At 35.8% G+C, this 25,977-nt stretch overlaps 1 protein-coding gene across 1 annotated transcript in view; it reads left to right on the plus strand.

Annotated features, from left to right (window-relative positions):
- Window positions 1–25,977, plus strand: part of SGCZ (sarcoglycan zeta) — a 204,673-nt gene that overhangs the window by 136,931 nt on the left and 41,765 nt on the right. Inside the window, exon 3 of the mRNA XM_024562785.2 lies at window positions 14,772–14,859. Within this exon, the coding sequence (XP_024418553.2) occupies window positions 14,772–14,859 (88 nt within the window). The remainder of the gene's footprint in view (window positions 1–14,771; window positions 14,860–25,977) is intronic.

Consider the following 25,977-nt stretch of genomic DNA (forward strand, 5'->3'; position numbering starts at 1 on the left):
AGAATTAAAGTTTATTCAGTACAAGGTTGATTTGATGGGATTTAGTGCAGTCTTTCACTAATATCCTGTCCCTTCTATGAGTGCCTCTTTTGTCATGTTTAAATTGATTAGGGAAGGAATGGGTCATAGTTAATTCCCTCCTTTATTTTTCAATGTGTTTAACAATACCAAATCTTTTAGGAATATTTTTACCTTGATAATTCAGTGATGTTTTACACTACTTTTACTTTTTAATTTAGATCCTCTGATGGTCTTAAAATTCTCAGTTGACTTGTAATAGGTTATTTTTTACCCTAAAGAGGGAGTCCGTACCCCTCCAAAAAAAATAATTTATTGGACAATTTGTGGAGACTGTTCCCTTAGCCTAGTGTGAGTACTCAACTTGAAAATGGTTTGATCACTCTTTTCTTTCAGCTTTAAATTGCTAGATTGGTATTTTCATCATTACACTCTGGTCAATATATTGACAAGTAAATTTAAGAGTAACTGTAAAACATCCAGTTTCTCAAATAGTCAGTTTATACTTGACAATGAACCAAATGAGAAAATCGGCTTTGCATTGTTTTGTGGAAGTTAATAAAATGGTATGTCAGTAAAAATTCTTAAAGAAGTAAACTTACTATAGTTGTTCAGTAAATATATATATGTATATATTTGGCTTTATTGAATCTAGGTGTTTAGAGGAGGACCTTCCTCTTTAAAAGTTTACTAAGTATCATTCTACTAGTTTCAGGTACCAGCTCAGTTGACTATGTGTTAGAGAGAAGCAGGACAATATCATTTTGCTTGGGCATAATAATTTCCGATAGCTTAAGAGTTCAGTGAAAGCCCTGGCTGGTGTAGCTCGGTGGATTGAGCACTGGCCTATGAACCAAAGGGTCGAAGTTCGATTCCTGGGTTGCAGGCCAGGTCCCAGTAGGGGGCGTGCGAGAGACGGCCACACATTGATGTTTCTCTCCTTCTCTTTCTCCCTCCCTTCCCTCTCTTAAAAAAAATAAAATCTTTTTTTAAAAAAAGGAATTTAGTGAAATAATTTCATAGGGCAAAAATGTGGTTGTTTTCTCAAGAAGATGGTGATTTGCCTTTTTCTTCAGTGTTTCTCTGGACCAACTTCTTTTTGTATGCTCTTTTTCATAAACCCAGCAAACATCCAATATTTTATGTGTAGTATAGTATATGTAGTATTTCAAATCATATACTGGAGTTTACATGGGCTAAGTGTCTTTTTGTGAAATACATGACTGAAGTGCAGGAGGTAACGATTCAGGATACTGTGAAATCAAACACAAAGACGTAGCCAAGTGTCTGTCGTGATGTCGGTGAAAGTGCTTATTGAACATTTTGTGAGGCTCAGATGCTGCCCCTGCCTTTGCATCATGCCGTGTCACTTAGGATGTCTGTTGATTTTCGGAAGTTAGGTGGCCAGCATGAAGAAGGCAAGGGCATGCTGCAGTAATTTCTGTGAACTCTCCTATTTCTCATTTGTTTCCACCAAGCCGCACGTAATTCTCACACTTGAAGATCATAAAAGTTTTCCTAAACTATATTAAGATGCTGCAGACTGCAACTTAATGCCTATTTTCCCTGCTTGCAGATAAACTAATCACAAGAGTATCATGTTAACCCAGTGAAATTTTTGCATTATCATATATTATATTGAATGCACTCTGTAAGAGCTCACTAACACAGTATGGAGATGAATTTTGAATGCAGTTTTCATTAGTTGATATAATTTTAGTGCTTATTTTATTTGGAGAAGGTCTTCTGTCACATTTCTATACTGTCCAATAACTGACTGTACTTATAACCTATGAACCCAGTGTTAACCTGCAACCTGTCAACCTTGGCTCATTCAACATGCCAGAGGAATTTCTAGAGCTACTCTAAGGTTCTGATTTTTTTTTGGTGTGATTTTGACTTTTTTCTAATGAATAATCAATCAGATGATCATTCCTCCATGGAAACTATTCAGATGACTCAGATGGCCACAGCTATGGGCAATTGGTGATTGACAGCTTCATCACAACAACATGCCCACTCATGCATCACGTCTCATGCAGAATTTTTTGGCAAAACATCAAATCACCCAGGTGATTCAGCCCCCCTACAGCCCTGATTTGGTGCCCTGTAACTTCTGGTTTTTCCCAAAATTAAAATCACCTTTAAAGGGAAGAGATTTATGACCATAAATGAGATTCAGGAAACACGACAGGGAAGCTGATGTCAATTAGGAGAACTCTGTGAGGTCCCAAGTTGCCTGCTTTGAAGGGGACTGAGGCGTCATTGTTCTGTGTACAATGTTTCTTGTATCTTGTTTCTTCTTCAATAAATGTCTATTTATCCTAGTATATGGCTGTGTACCTTCTGGACAGACCTCATATACAGAATGCATACAGAGGACTAATGCACTACCACATAGCTTTAATAAAATATTCCAGCCCATTGATTAATGGTATAATTTTGGTGTCCAGAGAAACGCTGAACTGAAAGAAAAATTTTAGTCTTCTTTCTCATAAGAACACATCTGTTTTTAATTATGTCCATTATCATCTTCATATGTGAAAACAATATTTTGTTTAAATTATCTTAATATGTACAAATGATTATTTAACATCCATACTCTGCTAAGCTATAAAGTAATCTTTCCAAAAATCTGAAGTGATCTAGCAATTAATGCTATTCCTTTTGAATAACACATTACTATTTTGATTGTTTTATAGTTAAAAGCAGAGCTTCAGCCAAAATGTCTGCAAAGTTCTAATTTCAACAAATTCCCTTGTCAGTTCTTGTTTAAAAGATATTGCAGCAAGTTATTCTTTTATTCATCTTGAATTCTTAGATGGATATATCTATATACCATTATACCTATCCGTATTTATATTTAGACTTTACAGCATTGCTTGATTTCAATTTAAATGCTGACAACATTCCTTATGTCATGTTAAATATGTGCATTGGCAGTCTTGGCTGGTGTGGTTCAGTGGGTTGAGTGCTGGCCTGAGAACCAAAGGGTCACCAGTTTGATTCCCAGTCAGGGCACATGCCTGGGTTGTGGGCCAGGTGCCCAGTAGGGGGTGTGCGAGAGGCAAGTACACATCAATTTTTCTCTCCCTCTCTTTCTCCCTCCTTTCCCCTCTCTCTAAAAATAAATAAATCTTTAAAAAATATATGTGCATATGGATATTAAGATAATTTATACTACCATACATTATTTTTTCTGTTTATACCTTAGTTATTCTAGAAACTATAGTGAAAATGACAAGAAAATGCACAAAAATATAACAAAACAAAAACAAGAATACCAAGAAATGCTGGACTGAGAAAACTCACAATAAAGGTAGGGCAAGATAAGAAAAAGGAAATAAAACTTATTCTCACATAGTTTTTATCCTTCAGCTTCAACTTTCATTTCAAAAATAAAAGGGAAATAAATCATAATTGGTACATGATTTTAATTTCTAAAATAAAGGAACATAACCAATTAATTAAAGAAAACAAAGCTCTTAGTATACATTGTCAAAAAAGTTGCTGTTAGAATTTCACAAGGAGATCATTGAATGAAATAGTAGATAATGTCATAAAAATAGTTTTAGAGTAAAAACAGAAACTGTTTAATGGGGCTTTACATTGCATCATCCATAAAAGCTATGAGAAATATTTTTAAATGGAATTAAATAAAATTTATTGCTGAGAAGGGTTAATAAAGGAATAATGTTTTATATATGTCTCACTCAATCCACACATATAGAGTAGCCAGAAGAATATATCTTTCAAAGAATCTACTACAGTAAGCATTTCTCTCAGCTGAGATTGTAGGTGGAGCCAAACTCAAACAGTTGATGGCATAACTTCTATGTTATACTTGAGAGACGATAATTCAGTTTTGTTGTGAGTGGAAGCATGTGGTTGAGAAATGAGACAAACAGTTTGTTAGGTTAACTTGGTAATGTGAAAACTTTTAGGGATTCTCATTCAATAGACAATTTTAAATAAGTTGGTGAAAACCAAGTGAGATCTTCTCCGTGTAAATATGGATTTTGTTTATCTAAGGTGCATTGTTTTAAGATTTAAAATCCTTTGACGAGCCCAAAAAGAGAAGAGGAGGGGTGGAGATGCAAAAGTGGTATCAAAAACTCATGGTAAGACATAGATGCATGAGGGATGTAATGAAGCATGAAGCAAGTTTTATTGAGAGCGGAGATGGTCTGAGTTCAGTATCTCGTACAGTGGTGCAGACAAGTTCCATTTAGAGATTTCAGTTTTTCCATCCCCGTCTGGACTGAATGCATCTATTCAATGCCGGTAATAGAAAAACAAGGAACACCGCAGTAAAATACACTTAGGGCAAATAAAAGCATCTTACATATCCCACATCCTTCAACTATCTACGAACTTCTCCAACACATTTCAAAGAATATTGCATTAAACAAAGTACCTTTTAGGGAGAGAATAACAGATATAATAAACAAGCATTTTATTTGCTTTAGAAAGCCTTTAGGGATGCTCCCCAACAAATGGGAGAAATGTAATAACTACAATGGCTGGCTAACAATATTTTGCAAGTTATTTGATTTCCGATTAGTTGTTTATTGCAAAATTGAAGATGTACCTAATTCATTTACTCCCAGGCATGACAAATTCTCTTACAGGTAAAAAAGATTAAATTATGTCTTTTGCTTTCTAAAATGTTCAGTATACACAGTCATTCTACTTCTAAATATGTTCGGCCAAATAAATGAAATATAAAAAGGGTTTTCTTTTGTATGTTAGTAGTATAAATCATTCATGGAAATCACATTAATATATTTTTATTCCATACAAGTAGTAGGAGATAAAACAAAGTTTAACAGCTTTATTCAATTTTTAAAATCTGTTTTTTTACCATTGTTCATTTATTCATTCATGTGCTTCTCCAGCTTCACCTACTTTTTGACAAAAGCAGGAATTCCGACCCCTTACGGAGTATTCGACATTCGGCTCCCAGAAACGCTGGGTTGGGCAGGCCTCACTGCAGGCAGTGCCATGAACCATTTGCTTGGCCTGACTTTGGAGACAAATGTTTAAATGAGCATATTCAAACTTCTCAGAGAGAGAAGATGAAGTGCTAGTAATAGGGGAAAATATTTCTCCCTATAAATTTACCTGCTTGCTTTTATTGGGCCATGAAAATTTTATAGCGTAACATTCTTAATTTGCCTTAACTTCCAGGAATGTCGAAGTAAAATTTGGGATTCAACTCCAGCAGCACGCTTGTTACAACAAGCAACATTTTATGTGTTTAGAAACATTTATTTCTCATAGTTTAAAAGGCCTTTAGTTCTGTTTATAGATTTTAGTGCCCTATTTAACATTGTGTTTAAGTTTATAATATACTTAATATCTTTTTGGAAGAAGTACTGTTTTAATAAAAACATAAATATTTTATGTTTTTTTCCTCTGTGTATTTGTTCTTCAGATGGCATCTGTCTTTTATTTTTTTAATGGAAAAAAGAACAATTGAAAAACACTGTAATACTTTTTACGCATAAAAAAGAATTCAAAAATCCTATGATAATTTATCAACTAGGATAGTGTTCACTGATTTCTCATATATTACTAATGCTGTGCTTTAATAGAAAGATCCTTTATATCTAACAGTTACTAATATTAAATTGGTTCATTTATTACATTTGGAAATCCCTGTTTCTATAGATTTAATATAGATAACTTGTTTCGTAAAAAACTTATTTTTTTTCTCTGTAAAAAAAAACATTTTATGAAAACGCTTAATCAGCTTTGGATACATATAAAGAATACTTTCTTCATGTATGAAATCTACTAGTCCCTCTGAAAATTTTAGTTATTAAATCTATTTTTAAAGATGACACCAAATCGTTGCCAAACAGAACAAGTGCTATGCAATTATCATATAGCAATTTGACACAGTTGTTGATGAATTCAGCTCTATTCTAGCAATTCATGTGCTCACACACACACACACACACACACATTTTCAGAAGGATCTGATAATATGGTTCTAGGTACTAATTTGTTCTCTAAGGTTTAATTTACTTATTATACTATCCTTAAAATGAACAGAGTTCATTTTACATTTATTTTTCTCAAATTCATATCTACACTTTAATCTTTTTATATATTTATGAAGGATAATAAGTTTATTTTTATGTTAAAGTGGTGTATATAATGAGGGCTTTGACTTTTAGTAAATTTATACACTCTATATTCTGAAACAAAATCCACTGAAGACCTAGATGTGCCATACGTTACCAAAAGGTGTATGTAATTGAATTTTAAATTTCCAAAGATAAAGGATAAACCGTAAGTCCAAAAGAAATAAAAACAGTGAATTGAATAAATAGTAGGATGTGAAAGTTGAAATCACAGTTTCCTTAGTGATGATTAACAAAACCTATAGTCTGACGCCATGGGAATTCATAGCCAGCTGAACAGCAAGGCCATCGCAGGTAAAAAGTCTGTGCCCTTTGAGAATTTGTGAGCCTCGGCCTGCCCTTTTGTATGCACGTCATCCTCCCAGATTTGCTCTGTCCTCCAGAGCCTCGCAGGGGCAAGGGAGGGAGGGGGGTTTGGCAGGGGGGTAGGTAGTTGGGGGGGGGGGAATGCAGACAACTGTAATTTAACAACAGGAAAGTAATTTTTAAAAAATACAAAGCCTCTCTTCCTTAATGTTGGCTCCTGGAAATGCCTGCATATTAACTATGAGCTAAATAAATAAGCAGCAAAAGGAAAGAACAAAAAATGGGCTAACACAAGCAAAATACAACAGAAAAAAGGATTCACTAACTGAAACCTTTTCATTACTTCAGTGATTGGAATTTTCAGATACTGAATATTAAAATACTGTATATAATAATGGATAAGAAATAAACAGTGGAATAAGAAAAGAAAACTAAAAATAGGAATAATTCTAATGTATTTGACTAGCCAGATGTGAAAAGTAACCAGAAATATTTTGTAATAAAAGTTATAACAATGGATTGATCATTCAGTGGATAGTTTAACAAACAACAAACAGAGCTGGAGAAAATTATACGCATGAGAGCTGAAACCCTAAACCAGCATATAGCACAGAGCCGGGGGAGAAGGAGATACAGGAAATAAAAGAGTTAAGGATACGTAGAGATGGAACGAAAGAAGATTTATCTCAATCTAATGTAAATTCCATATGGGAAGAAAAATATAAACTTGAGGCATTACATTACTGAATAAATGATCATTTTCCACAATTGATAGAAGACAGGCCCTATCAGATTCTGGAATTACAAAAGAGCCTAGGCAGAATTTTAAATGGTGAAATTTATACCTAGATTTATCATAATGAAATTCTTTCTTACATGAATTCTTATAGTAAAAGGTATATAAAGTTAACACTATACATGCATTATTTATTTTAAAATTATTCAAAATGTAAAATAACTATGTTATAATATTAGCATTATTTCAAAAAATATTGGGCACATAATAGCTCTGACTTTGACATCTGAAATCCCTTAGAGATTCTTTTTCCAGATCACATCAGCAAACCATGTTTGCTACTGGCTGCCTTTTTAAAAATAAATTTTTATTACAACAAAATCTTGCTCGTGCCTGCTCATGGGCTACAAAAGCAGAGTTGAATAGTTCCAACCAAGACGCAGGGCCCATAAAGCCTAGAATATTTATTGTCAGTCCCTTTAAGATAAAATCAGCTGACCTCTGTTCTAGATGAAGCCTATTTGATTCTTTAGAGGAAAAGAAAGTTAAATATCACTCTAAGTATATCATTTAACAGCCCAGTCTCTAACTTTACAGTGATCTTCCAGGAAGCACAACAGTGTCATGAGACATGTCAACACGATTATTAAAGGAAGACAAGTATGAAGAGAACCTAGGACCGGATGACAGATCCATACAGGGTTCTCAGTGAGGAGGCCTTGGGTGGCCAGAAACACTGGGCTATTCAGCTCCTTACAGAGGAGAAGGAAGGGTATTCTATCAGAACAGGCAAACTTCGGTAGCAAACAGCTCTGGTATCTCATGGGTTAACTCAAACACAAAATTATTGCTCTCTCACTTCACATTCTGATGGTGTCCGGAGGCCTTACGGCTCCAGGTCTATGCAGACATTGAGAGAGCCAGGTTCTCTCCGCAGGTGGATCGGGACACCCTGGGGCCTCAGGCTGAGAAGACAGCACATTGCAGGCTTATAAACTCCAGGCCTACTGATTCCCTAAACTAAGAACTCTGATCCTGACATTACAGAAAATTTAAGCACTTCATAAGCCAAACAGATTTTAAGAAAAAGGAAAAGGAGATTTTTTTTCAACTAGTAGAAACTTAATTATAAATGAAGGTATTTCTATGAAAAATAATTCAATAAAGTTTTTTTCTTTCAAGTTCCCTGTCCCTTTTCCCACCCTAACATAAACATTTCTATGCATCTCATTTGAGAAAGATGATTTTTTTAAAAATATGTTCCAATTTTTAAATTTTAGAGTCCATAGGCCTCATAGCCTTCCTCCAGTACCAATGTCAGGCAAAGTAAAATAAAAATAATTTACTTGAGGCTTAGCTGCCTGCTTAACTTTCTACCCACCCTCATCTCCTGCAGTTATGTAACATGAAGTCTATTTTGTACACAAATACATACCTGGCATACTCTAGCATAAAAGGCTTTATACTGTGTTTGGTCCGGAATATTTACCAACTCCCCATTGGATAGTTCCACTGCTAGAAGACTTAATTTCTTCCTTGTTCCATATAAATAAATGATTTAAGAGAATTTTTATTTGTTTTCTTTTTCAGGGTATACAAATTGGGTAAACCAAAGATATTTCCATAAGCTATAAAGCTTTTTTCTGCCCTGCAGAGTGAGACACAATGCATGTATTCTCTCTAAAGCTACACCTGGTCTCCTTCACCCCTTTAGATGGGGCACACCTCAGCCAGGCTCCCTCAGTGAGTATTCTGGCTGAGCAAGTCCCCGCATGAGAGTGAGCAGTTGAGTGCCCTGCGTCTAGGCTGAGGGCAGGGGCAGCCTGAAGAAAGACTGAAGGGTGGCTGGAAGGAACAGAAGCGTCCAGGGAGGAGGTGGTAAGAGGAGACAGTGTCCATGAGGCTGCCGATGTCATCTGAAAGAACTAGAGACAATTCCAGGAGTTTTATGTCATCTGATGAAAACAAGAGTAGCCTTTTATTGATTAAAGTGATTTTTATTTATCACTTTAGGTAGAGATAGTACTTTTCCCTTGTAAACTGTCGATTCAAGAAGCATGAGTTTCCTAAGCCTGCCCATGGCTAAAGGTTGAGTGGCAGTGCTGTGAATGCTGCAGGAAGGAGCAGACCGCCCCCGGTTCCCTGTGAGTAGGATGCTGCGTGTACAACACCCCCCACCCGCGAGGTTCTGGAGACACACTCATGGACAGTAATTGGGATGAGGAGGGCCTCCGGAGGAGTTTGTCTAGACGACCGCGTTTTCTACAGAGCTGGAAAGAGTCAGGGAAGAGCCAAGGGGCAGTCACAAGTGAGAACGTTCTCAGAATATATTCCCAGCAGTGCCTCCATGAACAGATAATTTCTAACAGAAAATAAAAAGTGAAGAAATCCTCAGAAAAGAAGTGTTGAGAGGTGATTGATGAGCAAGTGCTCTCTCTCCCGCACTACTTCACATTCCAGTTAAAATGTGAACACCGATAATTTGGCAAAGTCAGTTTAACAGCTCCAGATACAGTCCTTTTTGTGATCAGTACTGATGCCTTTTAAAATATATATTTCATCAATTAAATACTTTGCATTCTAAAGGAAATAAAATTTCAAGTAATCATTTTATTAACTGAAGAATTTTAAAAATCACCTGTTTTGCAGCTCTTCAAGTGGGTCAAATGTTCAGGAAAGTAATGAAGTGTCTGCCTTGGGCAGCAAGGGGTGATGAATATAAATGAAATCACGATGTGATATAACTTGTTCCACTTAAATGTTTAAAAAAAAAGAACCTTACTCTGGGCAACAAAAAAAAAAAAAAGCAAGAGCTTGGTGAGTTCTGTGTGATCTGAACATGAACCCAGGTGAGCCCACGTAGCCGGAGAGCATCATTATACACACATCAGGTTCCGTTCATTCACTGGACGGGCGTTGATTGAACGTGAACTAGGTGCATCATACAAACTACACGTTCAGAAGTACGTATGTGCGAAAGAAAACGACCACACACCGATTTCGGGACAGCCCAGTCTAATGAGGTGTATAAACAAAACAAAACAAAGAAGACAAAAAAATTCCTGTGGCAGGTGTTGTCATCAGCCCTGGCTGAGGCACTGGAGAGTGGGAGGCGGATTTTACCTTGCGAGAAGCAGGAGAGCTTCCCAGAGGACATGAACTGTGACCTGAGACTTTAAAAACACCTAGAGTCGTGCCAGTTGATGGAGAAGTGGGTAATGATGTCAGGCACAGAGAACAGAAGATGGGAACACTCGGAAGTGGCACATTTTCAGAAACATGCAAATGTGGGCAGCTCTCACATGGAGGAGGGGTGTGAAACAGCTGCCAAAGCAAGACTGGGTTACACTGTAGAGTACCTTACAGGTTAAGGGTGAGATTTTTTCCATAGTGGGAGTGAAAAATCAGTGGGTTTTATTTTGTTTTGCTTTAATTTAAGCATGCCAATATATTTTTAATTTTAAATATAAGTGGATAGTGAAAGTATCGATTTAAGGAAGAAGTGGTTATTTTAATGTGAATCGCCAGTCTATTATAGGAGTGGTCACAAGAAAGACAGGAGAAGGTGTATTTAAGAAACATTTCTGACATAGCTGATTTGATACAGAGGAAAAGGAAGACAGAAAAGGAAAAGGAAGACAGAAAATTTGGGGATAAAGTAGGTTTGTTGCAAAATTGTACAATTACTGTCAGTGAGAATAAAAAAACTTCCCTGGTAAAACTCAGGTAAAATTGTATATTAATTTCAGAAATGACATATCAAATTTATACCATCTACACTGAAAACCATGGATCATTAATTCACGATCTCCTTCAGGAGAGCAATTAGGAAAGCTCTCAGACGTGCTATGTTGTAAAACACGTACACAGGGCGTCTCAGGAGCATGCTCTCCTCCCCCCAGAACCTGAGGAAGCAAAAAGAGCCCGGCTGACTGACAGGTGGGTGATGGTAGTGTGGAGGTCCTAACTGACACTTGAGGCAGTATATGTACCAGGTGTTTCTTAGAGATTGGGGTGTTTAAAGCAATCTTAAACTGTATTTTGTTCCAATTGATTTATTTATTTTCAGATTTTGATTTGCCATTTTAGAAAGCCTAGAAATGACTCACCAACCAGAGACACAGCGTCTTGTAATGCTTGACAGGAGAGACTCTAGGCCCAGATTTCTGGGTTTGAACGTACCCTCTGTTATTTATTAGCTGTGTGATTTTCAGCAACTGACATACGCTCGCTTTGCTGGGGTTTCTTCATTGTACAACAGAGTGGACAGTAGCCAGTACTGTCATTCGCAGAGTACTGGAAATACATTGAGGAGTAAATAATAAAAGAAACCACTGATAGTGCCCTCAGCAAAGGCTAGGCACTCGTCTGCACGTTTTTATGTATTATCTCGTTATTTCATTTAAAATACCCCCACAAACTATGCACCCTTGCCCTGTTCACAGACGAAGAAATCATCACACGCAGAGGTGGGACTTGCTAAGTCAAGCAGCCAGCATTTGGCATCAGTCACGGTCCACTGGCTCCTCCCACCACTTTATTTCTTGATTTTAATCACAGGAAATTTCACAAAAAGCATCATAAGTAGATAAGCTGGTACATGGGAAGTATTTAGAACAGGGTCTGGCACTGACTGAGCGCCAGCAAATCTAGCTGCTTCTGTTACAGCTATTTTCACTCTCATTTCATGGTTGATCTTGAGAGAATGGGTATGGGCATCTGCAGTGTCTTATATACATACAGCGCCTTATACGCATAGAGACACATCTTCTCGTCGGAATAACACACTTGTTTAGAGAAATATCTGTCACAGCAGCTTGTTACTGTAACATTCTTTGTTTTGTTTTGTTTGTTATTTATCGGGTTTATAGTCTGGCTTAGTGGTTTAAGAACTCCATAAGAGGAGAAAGTTTGTGTCCTTGTTTCTGTTCTACACCCACTGACTGTCAAAGAGCCGAACACATCACAGGAAACTCAGTGAATATTTACGATAAACAAAGGTGAACACAATAGAAATACAAAGAAAAGAATCATTTTTCCTTCTGAGTCAGTTGCACTGCCTATCACAAAGGCATTCCAATGAGAAGAACATTTTGCATTATTTGTCTATAACCTTCAGCAAAGTTATGGCCAGATCTGCAGCTAATGCATGTGTGCGGGAAGGAGAGGTAAGCAGGTTTTTCAGGCCCGTTTAACGGTGCCATTGCCTTTCTCCCTAGATCTCCTACCTGCTTTGTCTCGAGAGTAGCAAAAATAGGCAAATAGATTCCCTGGAGTTACAGCCAAGATGCGTGTCAGCTCCAGAAAACTGAAATACCTGCTAATGGAGGATTTCCTGGTTTGGAGGAAGGATATTTGAATCTGAACATGAAGTTTTTCTTTCTCCGAAGGAAAAATAAAATCTTTATACGACTACATTGTGCATATAAGGTGGCACCTACTCACCTTTACAGACCATTATGTTTTATTCCTACTCCGTGAGATAATACCGCCAAATCATTTTCCCCCCATTATGTTCTAGAAGGGAGTGCTGTTCTATTTTACTCCCTGAAACTAGACTAGCTTTCCCAGTTTTGTAGCACAGAAATATAACATAAAGGAACATGAAGAGAGAATATAAAGAAGAGACTAGACACCTATGATTTATTTGTGGAGGTGATTTTCTTATATAGAGACCTTTGGAGAAATGAACATAAGAAAAAAAGATATAAAACCTTCTTAGATGTCAATCTTTTTTAGTAAGAGGTACTTTCTTGGTACTGATTTTTAATCTAAAAATGTCATTGTTATCAGATTTATAAATAGTTTAGGATTGTATCCTTTTTACATGATTGAAAAAGTTGCTATCATTTTTATCATATTTTTATCACATATTTAAATTGAATTTTAACATATTACTCAAATGAATGATGGGATTAATTTTAAATACTTCAGATATCTTCAGAGATGAATACCTGAAGCATAGAAATGTCCATGGAGAAATGATTAGATTTTTTAAAACTGCAGAAATTACTCGATGTGTTGCAAAAAGAAATGAGTTATGATGAGAGACAGGCAGGGAATGAAATTTTACTATAGTGGCATTTGTACAACTATGCCTCATTTAAAGAATAAATATAATCTTCAAAATGTGGAAAATTACTTTAAAAAATCAAGTCTTAGTTTAGATATATTAGCAAAGCACAGTTTAAGAGAAAAGTGTGTGTGTGTGCTTGTGTGTATTATGTCTGCTCAATGCTTTGTGTTTGTCCAGAAGAGGCACAAAACAGCCTTAGAAACAAGCCTATAAATCTTTCTACATGCATTGAAATCATGAATTTCAGATCCTAATCTCGAAGGAGTTTTTATATGGCTCATATATGAAAGCCCTTGTATATTTACATTGACATAGAAGTGACACACCATCTTGATGGTGAGGAGATATGTTTAGAATTCGGTGTTGGCAGGTATTTTTAGAATTTCAATATCTAGACTACAAGCCACATAAGGGCAGGTATTGTTCCATTTTGAACACCGAAATGTTTCAAGCTTCTAGGACCTTATCATACCTAGTGAGACTCAATAAATACTTGTTGAGTGAATGAGTGAATGGACAGTCTGTAAATAATCAAGCTGCTTATGTTTTAGGTCATAAAAATGATAATGTAGCCAGTTGTAAGTTACTTGTCTGAAACAGGCGGTGGCAAAAGCCTAACTCATCAGTTCCTTAGGCAGTGGTAATGTCCTTCAATAAATTAGTTTACTATTAAGGACTAAATAGGTGATAGAAGAAAAGATCAATCAAGGTTATAAATACTAAAGGAGAATTCCCAGACAAATACCTCATGTTCTATATACCTCCTTCCTTAAACCATTCCATGATTTACAACAAATTTCTACATGGGATAGATAAGGCAATACTTATTATCTTATGATTTATTTATCCATTCACTAAGCACTTAGCAAATGCTTTCCTTCAGCAGTGTGCTGAGTAGTGGGGATATCATTGTGCATCCTATGGGCAGTTTTTCTTGAGACAGAAACAAATTTAAAAAAAACAAGTAAACACATAAATGAGAGAAATAAATGTGTCTTATGATAAGTGCTTTGAACAAAATAAATGGAGCCTGGGAGTTTGAGAGTTGAACGAATCTACAGTTACAGTTTTCAGGAGAAGCAATTTTGAGGGGCTCATATTTAAGCTGAGATCCCTAAGTTCCAAGTTCAGCTTCGAAAGAGACTTGCACAGTTGGGGAAGGTCTAATACATCTCCAAAGGCAGGCGCACGTGCCATTGGGAGCAGAGAGGAAGCGAGGCTACCCCACCTGCCATGGACAATCAGTGAAGTTGGAAATGCTTGCATCCAGGAGTTCATGCCCTCTCACCAGTGTTTCTGAACACTCCTGTCCTGTACAGTAGTTATTATGAAGCACCCCCATTCTTGATATTGTTCGACAGATATAAAACAGAGCAGTAGAATTTTGCTAATACCCAAACAAGTGGAGTATAATTTTATATATTAAGTTTTGACTATATTTCTATTTTTTATTTGATTTCTTTATTTTATACGTGTTCCCCAGGATAGTCCACTGGTCTTACAGTCTGACAGGAATGTAACAGTGAATGCAAGAAATCACATGGGGCAGTTAACTGGACAGCTGACAGTAGGTGAGTGTTTCGGGATACAACTGTTTGTGCCATCTTGCTCCATGTAAAACTCCGTGGTTGTTTAAGTTGGGGAAAGCAAATGTGCATCATTTATTGAATATATAACTAGACATCCCAGACAGACCAATTATCTTGAATATGATCTGATTTACGATGAGGCTAGTTCGTTTCCTCTGCTTGTTATTCCTGTTGCCAATGTGTTATTATGGGACTGAATTAATATAGATTATGCTGTCTATTTATCCTTTATGTTAGGCAAATCATTTACCAACAAATATTAATATCAGCTTATATAAATCAGAAATAACATAATAGTTGAATATAATGAATCTTAAAATTTATGATTACTTATAAATTTAATGTTGAATTATCTACAATGTAAGGCTTATGGCTTCAGAAGTGATAAATGTAAGTTAATGATAAACTATTAGTGTTTTATGTTGTCAAAATCTTAATTTAGAGATTCATATTAAATGGCATTATTGATTGACTCAATTTTTCTAAAAAGTTATTTGACTCAATTTTTGTAAGAAAAAAGGCAAATTAAAAGTTAGTTGTAATTATAGAAGGTAACACAAAGATTTACTTTGTAATTGCTAAAATTCTAAAAATGAATACTTTTGTCTGTGGGAAAATTGCCTACCACTTATTGGTATTTTGTGTTTGTGTATGTGTGTGTATGGAAGTATATTATAAATGGTAAATTATAATTCTGAGGACTGAGTTACCCTTATCTTAATAAGTTTCTCATCATTTTAACGCAGAGGTATGTTTCCAACATTTCCAATTAAACTACACAAAAATGTGACATTTAAAGTGTGAGCATTATAAACATGAGTATGATTCTGTCTACTTCCTTTGTGAGTATATGAAATACTTTTTTGATATGGTTTTCATTTTAGTGAACCCAAAGTGGAACTTATATTTGAGCATATATTTCCAAAAACTGTAATTATATTTTATTTATAATAATTAAATTTTATTTTACATCTATAAAGTGTAAGAGTTGGTCAGTAGGTGTCCGTTATTACTATAACTGGAAAGTGTTTTGTGATACATACCTGTAAGTCACTTAGGCAGGGGCGTGATGCACAAATGTATTCAGACCAGAGGAAGGAACTGTGTCTGTGGGTACAGAACTGCTTCAGAAGCACCAGGTGCTCAGTCAAATGAACAGCCGTTTCATTACTGTCCTGCTGGAACCGCAGAAACAGGCCTGAACAGGCAGGTTTTCCATGTCACAATTTCCTTTCTTTTAAATTTTGTATTGCTGTCCAGTTAAAGTTGTCCCCATTTTCTCCCATTACTCTCCCCTGCCCTGGCCACCGCCCACCTCCCACGTTCGATTCCACACCCCGCCCCGCTGTCTTTGTCCAGGGGTCCATGTCTTAGTTTTCTTAAAGTTGAGAAGACTTCAGATAGATCAAACTTTCTTTTATATTGTGTTCCTGATTTGAAAAAGGAAATGTCCCTAGTGGAAATGACAAAGTGTAAATTAAACACACAAGAAACATGCTCCGGTGTGCACTGTTAATACAACAGCTGCACGACTACCGCTGGCGGAGCGGAGCGGCTGTTCGATTCCGTGGGGTGTAAGGGAATTCCTTTGCATGCTATCGTTCGCCTCCCTGCAGAAAGATAAAGAATAGTAGTATCATGGTTGTATTTCCAACCAGTTTCAAACTGATTTTATGATTTCTTTTTTTAAAAAAAGGTTTTATTTATTTATTTGTAGACAGAGAAGAAGGGAGTGAAAAAGAGAGGAAGAGAAATAATCAATGTCTGGTTGCCTCTGAGGCACCCCACACACACACCGGGGACCTGGCCTGCAACCCAGGCATGTGCCCTGACTGGGAATCGAACCAGCAACCCTTCGGTTTGCAGGCTGGCACTCAATCTACTGAGCCACACCAGCCAGGGCTAGAATTGATTTTAATAAAGTATCAATATTTGCCAATTGAGAGAGAAGAAGAAGAATCAAGAAACAGAGAGAGAAAGGATGGGTGGAAGGAGAAAGATTATGCTTAATGAAGCATTTTAAAGGAAGCAAATCAATAAGCTAATGATGTAGCAGCTTATATTTGTGGATGGAAATATATGCAATCCATTGATGCTTAAGCTAAAAACTGTTCAACATTCTAGTCACCGGGTCTGCTGTTGGTGACCTCAATCTTCTCCTTGCTTTGTAGTTTTCAATAAACATACAGAGAATAAAGACAGCTGTAGAGAATGGGGAGTGCAGAGGGAACAGTGTTTACCTGTGGAGTCAAACCACCTGGAATGCCAAAAAGTAATTTATCTCTTAGAGAGTCAGTTTTTTCATCTCTGAAACAGAACTAAGGACACTTACTTAGAATAATATTATAAGAATAGGGCAATTTCAGTATCTCAAATAGTAGACAATTATATTTCAAATCTGTTATTATTTTGATGATGATTATAATAATTATATCACTTTAGTTTGAAATACATTACTATTACTTGGAAATCTCACAATGCTTTTCTAACCGATGTATCTCTGATAGTTAAGGAATATATGCTGGATTACAATACTATTGCAAAGAAGTACTACAAAGACACATCCCAGTAAATGTATCTGGTGTGTAGACAATTTTTGAATGATATCAGGATAAATCTTTAAGTAGAAGTTGAAGAGATAATAGGGTGAATTCAAGTAATATATTTAAAAGAACTTAATATTAGTTATATTGACATAAAGTAGCTGTTTTAGTCTTCTTTTCCTGCTGCTTTTTAATTTTTTTCAGTTTTTGTTTTGGGGCATAGTCTTGATTAAAATATAAACATGATGCTATTCTGCAATGTTTAAAACTATGCTTCCAAAAGTGGAGTAATAGTCATGGAAAAACAATGTATTTATTCTTCATTTTCAAGTAAAACTATTCTAATTCTACCGTGTATCTATCAATTTCCATTACAAACTGTGACAGACTAAATTATCTTTCTACACTTTATTCCCATTGTGTAAGGGAAAAAATGTCCCCTATCAGTAGTGACCTGCATCATTTTTCCCCAAAATTCCATGTGTGATTGGTGAGCAAAGTGAATATCCATCCCCTTTGTATCCCGTCTTTCTAATTTTTCCTACTCTCCTGCTGATTCAATGTCCAAAGGACATGTGTGACTGACGGCCTGAACACACCCACTGAGTTCATTCCAAACCAGACCACTCTGAGACTATAAAATGAGATTACTTCTAATTTAGCAAATGCAAAGGAAAGGATTTTGTACATATAACAGCTCACTCAAAATTAAATATAAACATTTTTAGATATTTGGTTAAAAATCAATTAACAAATATTTTTGTGTGCTTATAAAATTCTAGGCTTTATGTTAAATTTCTGTCAATACCACAATACCTTTCCCCCATGACATCTAAGATTCCAATTTTTCATAGAGATTAATGAATTCAAGATTCCTTTATACAAATTTTTCTTCTTAGACTAAAACTGAAAGAGAGGAGTGAGAGCATTGTAGAGAAGTGGTTAAAGACAGTACACAGTCCCAAGAGGTCAGATTTCTTAAAGAAAAAAGCAAGAACTTTCTTAAGCATACATCACAATTATTATCCAGGTCAAAATTTTTTAACTGATAATGACTGTATTGGCAGGGCACTCTGTTTTCATATAAATGACAAAAATGTGACTTTATATGTGACTTTAGGTATTATATGTTTATATGTTTGATAGCTTATTTTATATTTTTCAGGATAATTTCTTCAAATAACATGGATAAAATGTCAATTATACACCATTCTTTTGTAAAGCTTATCATATTCTCTTAGGAAACTGCTACAGTGTGACATACACAATAAAAATAATTGTCTTAGGGCAGTGCATATGAAATATTATACAGTTTTGATAGACACTTTTTCATAAAACCAATAAAACTAATAATTAAGTCTGTAGTAATTTGAGCTGCTAATTTATGGTGACCTTTCCCACAATATCATTGGGGTAATTATCTTTTATTTGTCAATAACATTACATTGATCTGTAATAGAAAAGACAAGCTATTATAAGTAATTTTAAAATATATAAATGTTAATTTCATCAAAATGATTGCCCTTCAACATCTCTTAGCCAACCTGAAAAAGAAATTACATGGTGCTTATTCTTACATTACATCATAAACTATTGTTTCTTTTTGATAAAGTAATGGCTAAAAAGTAGTAAGATTTTTCCCCTTTCCTGCATCTTTTGTTATGTCTTTAGCAGGAAAATAAAAATACAAGGAGGAGAAACTGAAAGGTTGCCCATGGACTAATATTAATGAGTGAAGATAGTTTTGTATTTGATTATTTTTGTTTAGGAGCACCCTTCATTTAAATTTCAGTCACAGTGTCATTAGAGCAACCAGAATGATTGCTCTGCAGTCCCGTCTTGTAAACATGATAAGCTCCACGAAGCCACATCCACAGCATTATCCCAGTAAAACGTTAAGACTAATTGGGTATTAAATAATTAGAATGCCATCATTCTGAAATTTTACATTTAAAATGTACTTAAAGTCACAATCTTATGCTTCAAATGGAATCTCATTATTTCATCATAATTCTCCGGGTTTTAATGCTCAATAAATTTGGAAAAATAAACTAACTCCTAGGAACTGCTAGCCATTACTGTCAGAATCACTTGCTCTTTGTTGATATTCTCATTTTCATTTATCAAAAATCAGTGACATAATCAAATTATATAAAAATCTCAATTACAATCTATAATTACTCATTTGGCTGTCTTTCTTTACTAATTCTTCAATGCTTCAAACTTCTTCAAAGTAATTCTGAAATAAATCCATATGACAATAAGAAAGAATGCCACTGGCCGAAAAATTAAACACAGTGGTATTACATTTAGTACCAGTTTTCACATTATACTTTACATTTTGAGAACTAAAACCACATAATACTGAACACAGGAAGAGACAGCTTCTGCAGGAGAATCAACTCCTGGGTTTCTTCTGAAGTCTGCAGAGCCTGCCCCCATTGCCCTGGGGTCTCCAAGGGAGCGGGTCGGGGAGCTGGGCGATGAGTGAGGAGCAGGGGGGCAAGAACAGAGGTGGCTGTACTGGCCCTTTGCCTTTTCCAAGGACTGTCAGTCCACCACACACTTAAAAATCAAATTTGTTTTCTTTATGACTAGAGAAGATGTGCTTGATAAGAAAAAAATGACACATTAGGATCCAAAAGAAAATATTTTTATTTGATTTGGTTTCTTCTCATTTTGAGTCAATGGACATGAATAATACAGTTCACAGGATGAATTATATATGTTTAAAATCTAGTAAGTTTTAATGAGATAAAAATGTACAAATGCATGAAATTACATTAAAGTCAGTACAGTGTTTATATACATGAAAGCCATTTTTATCCTATGGAGTAAATTAAACTACGTGGATCTTCCTTGTAGTAAAGGTATCAAGGAAATTGTAACTAAGGACATGCAGCCACTATATTTAAGGAATAAACATATGAGCTTCTTATGGAAAACCAAAGTTTTTCCTCAAAGTTACACTGAATCGATGTACTCGTTGACTAATAGAAAGAAAACTGGAAGATACAGTGTATACTATTTTAGCAATTGTACATCAAGAGGATAGTTGGGTGGCTAAGGCTGGCACAGTTATAGAATGTTGAGAACAAGGCGGTCAAGTGCATATAGATAAAAATAATTGTGGGTGGCAAAACCATAACATGTTTACTGGTTCACCTTAATTCAAGGATAAAAACCTGGGCCTACCTGCAAGAGGTGATGTGTGTGACCATTTCTTTAGTGATATATACTCACCTTGGCTTGTCATCTGTCAGCTAAAGCAGGAGCCCCAAAAATTCCTGACTGTGGCTGGATCTTCTCATTTCAGAAAATAGGTAAACTGATTATAAAATCATATCCTTTAGTAAAAACTGAGGACCCTAACTCTCTTAACTGTGTCAATGGCTGTTTGCCCAACTCAATATACCCCCCAACTGCCAAGACAGACAGACAGGTACACACCCACCCACACGCAGATGCAGCCCACAGGCTTCCCCATAGAACTGGTGTAAGGAAAGCAAAGCCAGCGCAACATCATGGAAACATTTCTGTTTACTGCTGCACCCAGCAGGGTGGATTGAGGCATCGGGATTTTATTCCATCCAATGTGCTACAAGTTAATTTGCTTGGAAGCATTTTCAGAAAAATGACTAGCCAACTATCATGGCAAGATCACATCTCTATAAAGCAAGAAGTAAAATCACATTGAAGGATTAATCACATAATTAATCACAAAGTGTTAATAGTAACCATATAACAATTAAGAATCTAATGTACATTAATGCTTCTCAGACTGTTTAAATCACTGAGCAAGATTAGACACAACACATCTGCTGGACAGGCACTGTGATGGGGACTAATTATTAAGAATTGTTACAGAAAACCCCCCAAAATCAGAACATAAATAAAAATTATTTTTAAAATGTGGAAATATATCTGGTTTAATAAATATAATATTATGAGGACTCACAAAATGTGATTTATATATCAAAATGTAGAAAAATACGTTCACCGAGAAATCGTAATTTCCTCACAAACTAGTTTTAAGAAGGAATTATATTTTAACAGTTAATAGCACGGTTCTAAAACAGCTAAACCCATAGCTGTCGCTTCCCAGTTCTGTGACCCTGTGCAAGGCACTCTGGGCTTCCTTCTCCCCAGTATTCATCTCATAGCAGACGTGAGAATTAGATCAGCGAGTCTGTGTGAAATTCAGGGAATACTTCCGGAAGCACACTTTGCATTGTGCATGTTAGTTATTGTGATTGTGTAATTTTATTAGATCTAGGTATAAAAATTCCACACGCTTGACCAAGCCTCTGGGTGTTAGTTTCCTTTATCCACCACATAAGTATTATGCTACTTTGTCTCTATGGTTCTCTCCTGTCCCAGGTCTAAAAGTGAGAAACTGGTTTTTACCTTTGAAGAAAGAAATTAATTGATGAATAATTTGGCTCATTAAATTCCCCTCTATGTAGTAGTTCTGACTAAATGACATCTGATTTGAGTGTTTGACATCTTAACCACAGATTATAAGTGCGTATTTTAGATTTAAAATTAAGAATGTGAATAAACACAACTAAATCAACATCCTTGTTATGCTTTTACTCTTTCATCAAATTATGGCTTTATAAATGTTTTATAATGAAATGTTATACATAAAATAATTCAGCAAGCCCAATCAGCTTATTTTTGTAAATGCTAAACATCAGCATGTTTTGTCCCTGAATAAATGGAGAAAATGTAGATGAGGATATTTATAATAAATATTTAAAGACCCCTAAAGTGACATGTAATCTTGCGTTAAAGCAATTACTACCGCAAACACCTGGGACCCACCTAATTGACTCCAGATGGTGTTGAACATATAAAAAGTAGAAGGTTACAGATTGCGCTCACGTGCCAAAAATTTATGGTTTTTGTCACAGACTCATATTTTTTAACTTAGAGAATGCTGTAGTGGTCTGTGACAACTTAACAAGAATGAATATTTTATGCAACAGAGGCCTGTGCAACTCTGGGGGAGTAGATCAACAAAATACTTAGGTTTAATTTTATATGTACATGTTAAAGCGATTAAATAATTGCATTGTTGATTTTAAGGGTAAATTGTTAATATCAATTAATTTATGTATTAATATTAAACTACTGTTAATTAGTTTAATATTAATTCATCAGTTTAGGAAAACAGGAGAAATGAAGACCCTAAATCAGTGTAACTCAGATATAAGGGAAGTTCAGTGTCTGAAGGAAAAGACAACAATGTATGTGTTTTGGAAAGTTTGACAGGTGTTTTTTTTTAATGTCACCATCATAACATTCTGACTCACAGCACTACCCTTTCGATGTTAGTTACTGTTTATCATTACCTTTAAGACAAGACAAATGCTTTATCTCAGGAATGTAACGAAATTCTGAAATATGTGGAGAGTTAGGAGCGCAGGATCGGGGAATACTGAGCATTCTTCTTCCCGGAGGACAGAGACCAAATTCTGAGGTCGATGGTTTGACTGAATCACCTCCAGCCCTTGCTAGCTTCTGGCCCCCTGCGTTTATCAGGCACCCCGTGCCCAAGGCGCCGACCAGTCAGCACAGCTCTGCAAGGCCAATCCACGCAACAGGAAATGGGTTTGTGGCCCTAACACCAGCCCTGATCAGTGCTGGACACTACTTCTCAGGACCACGGTTAGCTAATCTGCTAAAATTGTCAGGGATACTAACGCTTTGATAGGAAAACATCTCTGAATGTCCTTTCTTCCAGGCAAAATACATACTTCAAAATATGTATTTGGTAATGATGCCTTAGTTGTCAAAGAAATAAGTCTGGTATTTAGAAATGAAGATGTAGGATAGAATGAGAAATGGTGATTCTATTAAGACACATTTTAAAGGGGCCATGATCTACCACCTTAGCGTGACAGAGGCCGTTCCGTGTCTTTACATGGTGAGAAAAGGAGATAGTATAGTTTTTTCAATAAATATGATACAAGAATTTGTTATGGATTTCTAACATTGCAATACTACGGAAAGCACTAAAGAGACAAATAACTGTTTTGTTAATTCTGTGATCACATAAAATTATTAAAAATATGCTATGGTCATAGCTGAGTGTTTAAATTGTAGTGGTGAAAAGGTTGTAATAAATAAAAATGATACATTGCAGAGTATAAAAGTAAAATAAAGTAAAAAAATAGTAAGAGTGGTTTTTACGTTGTATTTTAGATATTTAGTTAACACTAGAGCTGTATGACTTACCTGAAATTAATGAGTGTAGAATTTATACGTTGAACCGAGCTTTGTTTTTAATGAGGCTCCATTTGTGGGACCTCGGAATTGCGGGTGCATTCGAGTTTCGTATATAATTGACTTATTGAACAATCAATTTTTTGTTGGCCTTAATAAGAAACTTGTCTTTGGAAATTTGCTTAATGGGGCATACTGTTCACAAATGTAAGGTTATGGGACTAATTACCTGAAAACATCTGCTGGTAGAAAGCTAAGTACAACCTAGAGGTCCACGTGTGCACAGATTATTTTCCCCGGTTTTAGAGGCCCTAGATGAGGTTGCAGGCGAGGCCAGGCTACTAAAGAACAGTGCTAATGGCCCGATCAGGGAACACAGGGAGATGCACGGTGGGGGCCATTACTTATGATGGTCTAGTTCTATTAACTGCATGAGCTTTTTCCTCAAATTTCACTTTGGAGTATGTGTCTATTCTTGTGTGTAGTTTTGGAGAAATTCCAAGTAAGATCATGCATACATCAGAAAAATAAAGCACAGTGGGAATAGAAAATTGAGTATAGGTAGGGGGAAAATGAACCAGAGCGATTCTTGAGTCCAAGTATTCACTGGACTCTGGATAATATACTCCCTAGCAGTGTTGCCAAATCTCTTTAAGACTGCTTTAAAATTACTATCAGCCCTTTAATGTGCGTTCTCTGATAAAAGTATTTAATGAGCTCCGAATTTACTTGTAACCTTTCCCCACAATATTCTACTTAAATATTTTGTCATATATTTGCCTAAAATCAAGAATATTGAATGCCATACCTTCCCTCATACATTGATCCAGTTTGGGCGTGTCTTGCTTTAAATCTCTCATCTGAGGTCACGTGTCTGCTGCTTTCTTTCCTAAATGCTCACAAACACATCATAACTGGTGCAGATTCCATATTCTACCCTCCTTTCACCCCTCCAAGAAATTAATGCATGTTAATATCTCATAATATTCAAATTCTGTCTTCTCCCATGTCACAATATTTAGAAAAAAATCTCTTATTTCTAATTTTACGTTGTTTTTGCCATTTTGTGTTATTCTACAAAGACTACTGAAAATAACTTACAGACCATTTGTGATGCAGTTATTTTGGGGGACTAAGGAGTATGGGGCTCTAAAACATGAGCTTACTTCTGCCATGCTCTTTCTTCCTGAGTCCTCGTGACTGAGTCTCCATTTTTCTTCACCTGCAGCCTCATTCCTCACTCAAATTTTACTCTTAACTGAATCATTAAATGTATCAACAACCTAAGCCCACCCCGGGGCATTGTGGGAAATAAAGCCTTCAATATTATATCTGGAGGGCAAAGCCTTCTGTATCATACACTAAGACATGAATTATAGATGTTTTCACATTAAAAGCTCTGAGAAATCATAAACAGTAATAATTGTAATTACTAAAATAAAAGATACTGACAACATCAAGTGCTAGAATGGATGCGAGCTGCTGGAACTCTCATGCACGCTGCTGGGAATATAAAATGCAAAAGCCACTCTAAAAAAGTTTGCTTGTTTCCTGTAAAGTTAACAAGAGGCTTTGAAAAAAATTAAGCTAATCAGTCTCCCTTCAAAATACAGCTCCTGCTTCTGTTTTCTCGCCCATAATCAACTGACCATTTAGAATAGCCCACTGACTGCAATGTTGAATAGGTCACCCCAGCTTTTGAATAACCTCCTTAAAGCTCAGTGAAAATAGAAATTACCTTTGTCAAAATCACATTCATATCAAAGGGAACCAGATGAATGCAAACAATGCAAAACTGTTGAAAATGAAACAGACTCCATTGTATAAAGTTTCTGGTTCTTAGGGGGAGGAGTTCAAAGGAGAGTGTGTTTGGAATAGAAAAAGGAAGAGACGTCGCAAGGCTGATTGAGTTTCAAGTAGAAGCTGTGAGGTCACACTGGCTGAGCAAGGAAAATGATGAACAGCAGATGTGCCTTTTCAAAACATACTAAGAATTTTCTTACCTGAGGAAAATCTAACAGATTACGGAAAGTGTTAGTAGGGTTACAGGGTAAATAACAAGAATAAACAGTTTTGAAAGAGATTATAATAAGTGTTTCAAAACAAGCACATCATGTGATATTGAAAATGATTTCATAATGATTATGATCTTAAATGGGTTTTCTGGCCTCCTTCCATTTTCTCTTTTATTATGCCTCTTTCCCCCTGGTCATTTTTTAAATTTTTATGGTAATATAATAAAAGCTTTTGCATGTCAGAACATCAATAGATCTGAATTTATATGATTTTTTTTATTTCTGTGTAGTGGACACATTCAAAGTAATCA

Source organism: Desmodus rotundus, chromosome 13 (genome assembly GCF_022682495.2).
Source record: "Desmodus rotundus isolate HL8 chromosome 13, HLdesRot8A.1, whole genome shotgun sequence".
NCBI lineage: Eukaryota > Metazoa > Chordata > Mammalia > Chiroptera > Phyllostomidae > Desmodus > Desmodus rotundus.